The sequence below is a fragment of the Pinus tabuliformis genome, chromosome 2_1 (assembly GCF_031772625.1).
Source record: "Pinus tabuliformis cultivar Carrire ecotype Pingquan chromosome 2_1, CPIR1, whole genome shotgun sequence".
Lineage (NCBI taxonomy): Eukaryota > Viridiplantae > Streptophyta > Pinopsida > Pinales > Pinaceae > Pinus > Pinus tabuliformis.
This window is the reverse complement of record NC_142299.1, coordinates 397,569,294-397,581,331: the sequence shown is the minus strand read 5'-3', so window position 1 is coordinate 397,581,331 and position 12,038 is coordinate 397,569,294. Positions and strand designations below refer to the sequence as shown.

The 12,038-nt window shown below is 39.6% G+C and overlaps 1 protein-coding gene across 1 annotated transcript in view; it reads left to right on the top strand.

Annotated features, from left to right (window-relative positions):
• The window catches only part of FASS (tonneau 2 (TON2)), a 305,773-nt gene that overhangs the window by 53,498 nt on the left and 240,237 nt on the right, over positions 1–12,038 (top strand). The window contains exons 3-5 of the mRNA XM_089402758.1: positions 133–243; positions 623–685; positions 1,055–1,153. Coding sequence (XP_089258884.1) covers positions 133–243; positions 623–685; positions 1,055–1,153 — 273 coding nt within the window. The remainder of the gene's footprint in view (positions 1–132; positions 244–622; positions 686–1,054; positions 1,154–12,038) is intronic.

Below are 12,038 nucleotides of genomic sequence, written 5' to 3'. Positions count from 1 at the left end.
TGGACTCTTTTTATTCGATTCAACTTATATTGAATGCAAAAGTCTTCAGGATGCTAACATGATTTTAATGGTTATAGTTTTATAGATCCTAATTGTTATATTTAATTAGCTGCATCTGACTCTGGATTGAAGTTTGCTTGGATTTTGCTAGAGCTCGAAACAAGGAGGATTCTTCTTGAACTATTCAAAGAGCGACAACAAAAGACATCCACTGCTGGGACAATTCCAAGCTTCTACAGACAGGCAGGCACTATAGATTTCTGTATACTTGTGCAGTTCACTGGTGGTTATAATTGTTATGTACTTGTGTTGATCAGTATTAGACCATCCTTTATCAGTCTTATTTTTAATCCAATAAAACCCTGTTTGGCTTCTTGCTTGTCTGAGAGACAAAAACTGGTTAGCTTTTGATTGTCAAGGCCTTTACTAGTTGGTTTCCGTCATAGACATTGTTGACAAATCATCTTGAAGGAGCGGCCAATCTCCCCAATGAAAGACTAAGATTCTGTTGCACTGGTGCCTAACTTGGAGGTTATCGAGTCATTACCTGAAAGTTGTAATCGTATTAATTACTAAGTTGGAAAGTTACCTGGTGATGATATCTTATTTTTCCAACATGCAGAAGCCTTCTGAAGGTTCTATTTCTTCCAGGGTTCAAAGATTGGCAAAGTACAGATTTTTGAAGGTAATGCCTATTTATTTTCATTAACTTTTCCTCAAAAATTACTGAATTTCCATTTATAAGAATTATTGGCATACTCAGGACTTTCCTAAATAGTGAAATTTCTATTCAAGGCGTAAATGATAAGATAAAAAAAATTTGGATAGTGCTTTTGATGGTCTTCTTTGAAATAAAAGGGGTCAGTGAACAATGCATATATGCTAGATGCACATCACAAAATGGCTCTGAATGGACGTGTGTTTTAAGCAATGCTCTAATTTTTTTTAAATAAATACTGTGATTGTAGCAAGCCGCATTTAAATGCTTGGTAAGAGAAGGTGCAGGTGAACATAATTTATTTTATACAATGGTATTTTTATGTCATGTTTGCAGAAACAATCAGATTTGCTGCTAAATGCAGATGATCTGGACAACATGTGGGTTTGCTTACGGGAAAATTGTGTCATTGATGATTCAACTGGTGCTGAAAAGGTTTAAGTGTCTTGTTGCTTCTCTGCTTTTCAAAGAAATACTAAATTGTTTAGTAGAATAGAGATCATGTGATTAATATGTAAGTTTGAATTGAATGGATGCTTTTTTGTGTTCTCTTTACATTTGTGATCTGCTTGCTGATAGAACAGGCTGCTTACAGTAAGTTGCTTAGTTCGCTTAATATTTATTCCTGACATTAAACCATTGGAATCACTTTTGTATCCCACAGCATAGGTAGCATTGTCATAGTAACATGCACTAGTAACAAAAATTCTAGCATATACAGGTTCTCTAGTGAAGAAGCATTTTTGATTTGAAATTTGCAACGTTGCATGCTCCTGAGGGCTCTTGCACAGTAAGTGACATCAGTGCAAGAGATATGGATAAGAAATCACTTAGACAAAACTATATTGATAGACACCATTCAAATTATATTCATTGTTGAAAGAAGGAAATATTTAGTATACACACATCCATTAATCAGAGCAAGAGAGATGGATAAGGAATTGCTTAGAGAAAACTAATTTGATAGACACCGTTCACGAGATAATTAAACTCATTATTGAATGAAGGAAATATGTAGCATTATCCGCATCCATTAAATCATTCTCACTGACACACACATAGAGAGAGATTAATTTGTGGCATTGTTGTCGCACAGAGTGTCTAGGCAGCGCGACAACGCTCAGAGTAAGGGCTGTCACTCTTGATCCTTACTCACTCTGTTTAGACTCTCTCCTAGGTAAGTCAAGGGGGGTAGTCCCTAGGTGAATAGGTGAGGATAGCCTCTGAAAAACAGACTCTAGAAGATTTTAATGATGTATAACTTGATGAATTTAAATGATTAAATCAAATTGATAGGTTAAACGCCAAAGTAAACAAGACACGACCACAAGATAGAAATAATTTTAGACCAGTGCCTTCGATATCTGAATTAACCATCCATAAAACAAGCTATCTAGAATGATTTTCAAAATGTGACAATTATAAATAATCTACGAAAACGCCCAACACTGTCACATGCAAAAGATTCTAGATTTAAAATGATTATCGTTAATGACCAAGATCTAGATTCAATTGATTTTCTTTTAACATTTATCGCACTAGACTATAGAAGAATCATGAGAATTTAAGATTTAGCGTTTAACATCAGAGACACCAAGGAATTAATCAACGGGTCAAAAATCGAAATTTTAATGAGCCATAGGCCACATTTAAATTTTCTTAATGTTTAAGTGAAAAACCCCTTAATTTAAATCCTTAATCACAAATTTAAATTTTTAAAATTTTTAGAATTTTTTAAATGTTTAGGATTTTTGAAAGTTTTTTCATTTTTATTTTTATATTTTGAAAATTTTAAATTTTTTAGGATTTTTTAAAGTTTTTTGTTTTTGTTTTTGTTTTGTTTTAATGCAAAGTAAATCAAAACATGAAATCTACCCTTTTTATATTTTTGGATTTTAAATCAAAATAAAACAAAATAAAAATAAAATAAAAAAAATGAGACAAACTAAACCAAAATGGAACCCCTTTTTTTATGTCTTTAGATTTTTATTTGAATTTAAATAACATAATCAAAATCATAAGTTTAAAAAAAAAAGAAAAAAAAGAAAAGAAAGAAAAGAGAGAAAATCGAATTCTAAAACTCGCCAAAGCCCAAAATTAAAAAATGAATCGAATTAAAAAAAAGCAACCTAATACCTAACCATGCCAAACGAAATATATGAAAAATAAAAAAAAGGAACTGAAGATCAAATGCTTTGTTTATCAGTGTGTAGGTGCGAGTCAGCACGATGGCAACAGCGTGAGGAGACGTCGAGGGTAGATACGTAGCAGCAAGGGGAGAAGGCTTTTTTTTTTAACGCAGGTTTGGACGGAGAGGAGACCGAGGGAGCTGGAGCGAGCAGTGTACTGCGTGGAAGGAAGAAAGGGATGGAGCTGCGTGATGGAGCAGCAGATAGCTGCGTGAAGCAGAGGGTTTGAATGGCAGCGTGGAGAGCTAAAGGAAGATGGACGCAGGGGATGAGGAGTTGCATATAAGGAGAATAAGGCAACGGATTGGGGCCGCATATACGGTTAAGGGGAAAGGAGAAGAGCTCACGGGAATGAAAACCAAGGGTAGCGGACGATGGAAAGCGCAGAGATGGTGCGATGGTGGGAAGAGGACTGCGCGTGGAGCAACAAGGAAGGTTTTGATGAGCAGCACGATGTATGGCAACGCAGATGGAAGAAAACACAGGTACATCAAGGGGCAGCGTTAAAGGGATTTGAGAGGGGTCTCTATTCTCCTTTTGCAGGTTTGAAGAGGCAGCTAGCAACTCGGATTCGAAGAGAAAGCAGGGCTGGGGCCTTAATTTTTTTTCGAAATGCACAGTGAACCCCACAACCAGGCAGCAAAAACAATCCCAAAACGATTTCGAAAATAATCTGCTTGAAAGACCTCGAGGATGAACACAAAATCGAGATTTTCTTGCTCAGAACCTCTAAATATTTTCCAGAAATATTAATAAATTTTTTCGCTCGCTCTACTTCAGATTTGACCTTGAAACCCTTACACTGACATTTTAGATTTGAAAAACTAAATTAATTCCTTGTAAAAAAAATTGATGTTGATGGACCTCCAGAGATCCAGATCTTACCCTCTAGGGCCTAGATCTGGACTCTGCACAGCTTTCAGCTTCAACTTTGCAGTTGCAATACAACCAGAAACACTCGAATGATATACACAATGAACCAAAAAACACTAAACCCTGAAAACCAAAGTCAGAAAACTGAAGAAAATTACAGATCTATATACAGAAATGGCAGTTCTATCAGATCTGGGAGTGTGAGTCCGACTCTGCTCCCAGATCTGATGATTTGTAGCTCTCAACAGCCAGATCTAACGATTTAGCACAAAAATTTTATTCTTGTTTGGATTTTTAGAGGAGGTACTAAACTTGAAACCCTTCATGCATCACCCATAAAAATATCTTATGATAAGCCCGGGATCAAAATCAAACTGGGCTCTTTAGAAAACGCGGATCGGGAGTTGGCTGGTTCAACTGAGAACTTCCCGGAACGCCCGATGATCTGATAATCAAGGATTCTCTTGCAAAACTCGATTCAGCCGTCAACATAGAGCGATAAAACGATAATAAAATTCAGATTTAATAGAGATACCTGCTATTACATTCAAAACTTAAATTACCACCATTCAAACTCCAGCGACTGAGCAAGATACTTGTACTCAAATCGCTCTTCAGAAAGCTATATCAATGGCCAAAAAGAAATATATGCATGAAAATAATACATCTTATAGCATTTCCATGAAGAGTAACACCAACAGAAGTTAAACCCAAAGTCTTTCTTTATTGCTCCATGAAAAACGATTACAAGAGAGCTTTGTTAAGATATGGTATGTTCTATGCTTATCACAGTTTACTTCTTTTCTTATTATATTCCACAGATTAGCAATCACATGTACATAAAGTAAAGTGCAGATAGAACATTAAACGATCGACAGAAAACAAGCCAAGACAAGAGACACAAGATGTGGCGGCTAGCTAGGGACAAACCCCACAATGTGTGGGGAAACCCTTTGATCAAATCTTCTTTTATCTTCAATAATTCAACAGAGAGAAATAATACAATAAATCTGATTTATATCAGCAGTAGCAAACCCTAGATCAACAACATCAGCATTAGCGGCTTCATCATCAAACTAGGGCACACGATATCTCACAAATCGACCGTCGGATCGACTTGATTCCACCACCAAAAGTTGCGGCTTCTAGAGGAGGTTTAGATGAACCTACAACACAGTTTAGATGAGGAGATCTTTTGGTCCACGTAGGTCAAACTTCACTTTTGCAGTTGCAACTTCAGTTTCAACAGCTTCATTCAAACTAGGGCAGTCGATATCTTGCAAACCGTCCGTCGGATTGACTTGATTCCACCACCAGAGGTTGCGGCTTTCAGAGGAGGTTCAGATGAACCTACAACGCAGTTCAGATGAGGAGATCTTTTGGTCCATGCAGGTCAAACTTTACTTCTGTAGTTGCAGCTTTAGTTTCAACAGCTTCCGGCTTCACATGTGTGAGGGAGAGACCCTTTTCTGCGCAGTAGAGAAGAGACTCTTTTCTGCGCAGTAGAGAGAGAGATGTGATGAGATGAGTGAGTCCAAATGAGGAAAATTCCTCCTATATTTATACACAACGTTGGTGTTCGAACAAATGCGACTGTTGGGCTTCTGAGCCTACATGAGTTTTAGGTCGGCTTTATAATAATTCCATAATCAAAATAATTCATATCTCCATGAATACGTATTGGAATCGGATGATCTTTATATCAATCCTACACCTCTCGACGAGAGGAATCTAATAAAAATATTATCAGCCATGAATAAGATGACCCACATGAAGTTTGGCCCTAGTTTCCAATTTAACACTCCCTCTCAACTAGGGAGAACTTCATCTGCAATCTGTCTGTTGGTCGCTACTATTCATCCATCAAATGCACTGCCCTGTACAAACTGACCCTTGCCCTGCTCTACTCTATTCTGCCTGTTTTGCTTTGTCTTGTTCTGCCTTGTACTGATCTATATTGTTTTGCTCTGCTCTTGCATTGTTTTGTTTTGCTCTGCTTTTTTCCGAATTATGAAGAAGAAGAAATGATCGAGGATGTATCATACTGACTCAAAGTCAGTCTCAGAGTATGTACCACTGGTCCCAGACTAGTCTCAACCAACTCGAAGTCAGCGTCATAGTGAGTACAACTCCACTAGTCCCAGACCAGTATCATCCTCCACTGACTCAAAGTCAGTCTCGGAGTGCGTACCACTGGTCCCAGACCAGTCTCAACCGACCCGAAGTCAGCTTTATAGTAGGTACCACTCCTACCACTGGTCCCAGACCAGTATCGCAGTCTCAAAGAGTGTACCACTGGTCCCAGACCAGTCTCAATCGACTCAGAGTCAGCGTCATAGTATGTACCACTCTCACTGGTCCCAGAGCAGTACTGCGTTGACACAAATTCAGTCTCAGAGTATATACCACTGGTCCCAGACTAGTCTCAACCAACCCGAAGTCAGCGTCATAGTATGGTACAACTCCTACCACTGGTGCCAGACCAGTATCACTGATCCTAGATCAATGGAGGTCATCCTAGCGTAGGGAGTACGGTAGATACAACGATGTGTCCATCGGTACTACTATGGTCCCTAACTTCATTTCCTTGCTCATTGATCAGATGAGAGGTACTTCCCATGAGTCCCAGACTGCATGGGTAGGATGCCTCGACAGGAGAACTAATCAATCCTGTCCTCATAGGAGAACACATCAATCCTGCTACAATCGCCATGGAGAACACATCAATCCAGGCCTCACAGGAGAACACATCAATCACAAGAGAACACATCAATCCTGCTACAATCGCCATGGAGAACACATCAATCCAGGCCTCACAGGAGAACACATCAATCCTGCTACAATCACCATGGAGAACACATCAATCCAGGCCTCACAGGAGAACACATCAATCCTGCTACAATCGCCATGGAGAACACATCAATCCGGGCCTCACAGGAGAACTAAACATCCTGCTACACAGGAGAGCGAATCATCCTGTTCCACAAGAGAGCGAATCATCTTGTCCCACAAGAGAGCGAATCATCTTATTCTAGTGCGCACCACCAGGGGAGGGTGAGTCACCCTGTGGTCGTATGTTGCTCCAGTAAGAACCGCAAGCCCTCAGAGCTCCCAGAGCTCAATGTATGCAACATGCAGGACCCTTGTACAAGGGTTTCTTGACGACTCCAAGTCGTTTGGGAAAATCACAGATTAGATCTTTCCTCGGGGCTTTGACAAGGTGTATCGACCTGTACATCATCTTAATGCGATGGAGCCTCCTTGCTCATTGACTTACCATATCTCAGATGATGTTTATCCGCTGGAGCAATCGATGAATATGGGATTCCTCAATAATCGAATCCCACCTCTGGTTGTTACAGAGAATCACAGTAGTATGTGTTCAAACAGCTCACTGAAGAGCTTTCCAGCCAGGCAGCTTCATACGAGATCATACTCGTAGATATGTATCCGGTCTCGGCGGTGCTTTTGGAAACTGACTTCTGCTTCCTGCTCATCCATTATGTCGAAGCGGAATCCAAAGAGAAACAACACTAAAAATTGCTTCAGTGATCCTCCACACTACCTGCCTAATCAACATTCAAATAATCATGCAGTTTCATATTTTCGGTAGTGTATCTCAATCCATGAGAGATTGTGTCCTGAAGACATCTCAGAAGATTCTTGGCACCAATCTAGTGAGGCTCAACCAAATATGAGCTCACAATGCTAACTGCAAAACATATGTTCGGACGGAGGTTCACCAAGAACATCAACGCAAATGAGTTTTTGAAACTCAGAGGCATTTCCCAAATCTGGTCCGACATCACTACCATATAACTTCTAAAAGTTAAGATCCTCGAGGTAGTCACAGGCTTGCAGTCCATCATACCGAATCTTTCCAATATCTTTACCACATATTTTCCTTGAGATAGGAAAATTTCCCCTGGCTTCTGCCACACTTTAAGTCTTTGGTCTTTCATTTCAAATTCAGAAGCCAACTCCCTCTTACATTTGTGAATGAGAGGGCCTGCACCTGTTAGAAAGAGGTCATCCACATACAACAACAATATGAGAGGCTTGCCATCTTCAACCTTAAAGTAAAGGTTAGGATCGGCTTCACTCCTAGTGAATCCCAGCTTCATCAAGTAGCTATCGATCCTCTCATACCATGCTCGGGGTGCTTACTTCAGTCCACAGAGAGCCTTCTTCAACTTGCATACATGAGATTTTCGATCATAAATCTCAAATCCTTCGGGTTGCTCCACGTAGACCTTTTCTTTGATCGAACTGTGCAAGAATGCAGTCTTGACATCCATCTGATGTAGGTTCCATCCTTGTGAAGCCACAAGGGCTATGATCAAGCGGATGGTCGTATATCTGGCAACAGGTGCAAATATCACATCATAGTCTATACCTTCCTTCTGGGAGAAACCACGAGCAACAAAACAAGCCTTATACTATTCCGTACTTCCATTTGCTGCAACTTTATCTTGTAAAGCCATTTTGAAGTAACAATTGTCTTGTCCTGGGGTCTGGGAACTACTTCCCAGACATCATTCTCCATAATGGTCATAGCATCCTTCCATACTTGATGCTTGACGGCATCTGAGAATGATGAAGGCTCATTTTGTATGATCTTGCTCATGATGGTCAGGTATCCTTGATACGTGTTAGGTTTCTTGCTTTCACGGAAGGTTCCTTGGGGTGCAGCATGTCCTTCAGCATCATCAAGTATACCCCTAAGCCATGAAGGCCTCTTCTTTGAAGAGGAAGGCTCAGGTGGATAGATAGGATCCATGGGTTCCTCCACATTAGGCATTGTTACATCATCTACCCATAGAGACAGCTTCCACAATCATACAGTGCTTCCTTTCTGCCACACCATTCTGGTCAGGAGTATGTGGTGTAGTAGTCTCCCTCTTAATGCCAGCCTCAGATATGCCTGAGTGAACCAACTGTAATATATCGGAGGTCTTGCTTTGGCTTGAGGTGAATGGTCCCCTTTTGAGCTTTCCTTCGGCACATCCTGGACATACACCTTCTTTCTCTACTCGGAATTCGGGCATCCCTGTCACCATTTGTCTTACACCGAGAAGAGCTTTATAATGAAAGTGGGCAAACCTCCGATGCCAAAGTTTGGGCTGAAGAGATGTGTCATAAAACATGACACCTAGCGGACTTCCATCGACTTGATATAATGAATCAACACGAAACCCAAGAGTAAAGGCATCTTTAACATTATCTTTCCATATGTGTACCTTGCCATCGTTGAAGGTTACCTTGTAGCCTTTGTCTTCCATTGCCGAGATGGACACTAGGTTCTTGAGGTCAGGTGTATTTAATACATCCTGGAATTTCTAGCCTTCTTGAATGGTTACCTCTTCCTTGATTCCCAGCTCTCCTCTTACCTTTGCTATTGAATTTGTCATTCCTTTGATTGCCATCAGAGGGATTTTGATCATCGTCCCATTTTGAGTCCTTTCTATCAGGGCACTCCCTTGCATAGTGACCTGATTTATCGCAGATGTAACATTGTCCTTTTCTTCCACCCTTAGGTCCAGCCTTTCCTTTGATTTAGTCCCAGAATTATTTCTTTTCGTAGCATGAGAAGAAAAGGCAGCAGGAGGACCTTTAGGCATGGGCATTTCTTGCTCTTCTACCCTTGTTTCTTCTTGAATGCATCTAGCCATTAATTCCTCGAAACCAGGAATTACATTATTGTTCTGAAGAGTAGTCTTGTACCATTCAGATGGTAATCCTCCAAGAGTCGTGAGTGCCATTTCCCTATCAGTAATAGTCTTCCCAATAGATAGGAGATTGTCCCTGATCTCGACGATTCTAAAGAAATATGCTTGCATGCACTCATCTTTACCCTTCTTAATTTCCTTCAGCTTATTTCTAAGAAACAAAACTTGATTTGCATCATTAACGTTAAATAAACTCACCAGTCTATCGTAGATTTCCTTGGAGGTGTTCAGGTCAGAGATTTAGGCCACCAAGTGCTTGTCGATAGAGTCCCGGATGATCTTCTTTGTTTTGACTTCTCCATTTTTCCATTTGTTCCTGGCAGCAACGAATGCATTTGATGGAGGCTCAATAATATTGCCTCTTACATGGTCCAACACTCCTTGTTCTTCTAGGATAGCCTTGCCTATCTTCTCTTCAGTGATCGCTGTTGCTCTTGCTTGGGCTTTGTCTTCACCTCAGCTCTTATACCATGTTAAGATATGGTATGTTCTATGCTTATAACAGTTTACTTCTTTTCTTATTATATTCCACAGATTAGCAATCACATGTACATAAAGGAAAGTGCAGATAGAACATTAAACGATCGACAGAAAACAAGCCAAGACAAGAGACACAAGATGTGACGGCTAGCCAGGGACAAACCCCACAATGTGTGGGGAAACCCTTTGATCAAATCTTCTTTTATCTTCAATAATTCAGCAGAGAGAAATAATACAATAAATCTGATTTATATCAACAGTAGCAAACCCTAGATCAGCAGCATCAACATTAACAGCTTCATCATCAAACTAGGGCACACGATATCTCACAAACCAACCATCGGATCGGCTTGATTCCACTACCAAAAGTTGCGGCTTCTAGAGGAGGTTCAGATGAACCTACAACGCAGTTCAGATGATGAGATCTTCTGGTCCACGCAGATCAAACTTCACTTCTGCACTTGCAGCGTCAGTTTCAACAACTTTCTTCAAACTAGGGCAGTCAATCTTTGCAAACTGTCCGTCGGATTGACTTGATTCCACCACCAAAAATTGCGGCTTTCAGAGGAGGTTCAGATGAACCTACAACACAGTTTAGATGAGGAGATCTTTTGGTCCACGCAGGTCAAACTTTACTTCTGCAGTTGCAGCTTCAGTTTCAACAGCTTTCGGCTTCACGTGTGAGGGAGAGACTCTTTTCTGCGCAGTAGAGAAGAGACTCTTTTCTGCGCAGTAGAGAGAGAGAGATGTGATGAGATGAGTGAGTCCAAATGAGGAAAATTTCTCCTGTATTTATACACAATGTTGGTGTTTGAATAGATGCGACTGTTGGGCTTCTGAGCCTACATGAGTTGTAGGTCAACTTAATAATAATTCCATAATCAAAATAAATTCATATCTCCATGAATACTTATCGGAATCAGATGATCCTTATATCAATCCTACACCTCTCAACGAGAGGAATCTAATAAAAATATTATCAGCCATGAATAAGATGACCCACATGAAGTTTGGCCCTAGTTGCCAATTTAACAAGCTTTCACTTAGCACACGATCAAAAGATCGGATGATCTTAAATGACAACTGACCCCCTATTTAAAGATAAATTTCCCAACGGCTAGTTCGAGTAATCCTTGTCAAGGTGATCTCAACCATTGATGAGGATCAAAATTTCTTTTAATCTCTTCCGTCGAAATTTTAAATTATTGAGGAAATTCGAAATTATCAATTAAATGCATTTTAATTAATTCAAAAATTAAAATTTTGAATTAATTGTTTTAAAATTTTGACTTTGACTTAATCTTAGGGACCATGGGCATAAAATTTTAGCAAAATAATCAATTAACCTTAGTCCCTGGACCTTTTAAAATTTAACTTTTTAAAGGACTCGTTGACCTGGAGTAGCACCTGATGATTATATGAAGACTCCATGCCCAAGGATGATTCAGAGGACACTTGTACCATTAGATATCGTCAGTCAACAGAGTTTTTTAACTCTACTTCTATCTTCTCATCATTTTTCTTGTACCCAGATTCCACACCCTACGAGGAATTGTAATAAGTGATACTAGTAATGATGAGTTTTGAGTCTGTAACAGACCTAGGATGTTGGGACTCGATAAGCAAACGAATACACCTTGGAGTGTTTTTTTTATCTAGTTAATTATCCTTTTTTTCAGAGGCGGATAATTTTTTAAGTTTTTTCCTTCACGTTTTACCCCAAAGCCGGGGTGACAGTTTGAAGGTTGAGCCCCTGACATATCTTAGTGTCTAGAGTTGATGTATATTACCATACTAGATCACTCAAAAAATTTCGTAGAATTTGGTTAGGTCTAGGTAGTCATTTTTTAATTTTTTAGATTTCTCGCAAGTCAAAAATTGCAAATAAAATTGTATTTAAATTGTAATAAGTGTAGTCTAGAGAAGTTGTATGGGGTATGAGTAATCAAAATTACACCTCTCACCCTCAACTTTCTACTATGACACACTTTGAAGGGTTAATAATGTGTTTTGGACCCTCAAAACCCATTTTTCCTAAGTTTAATGGGA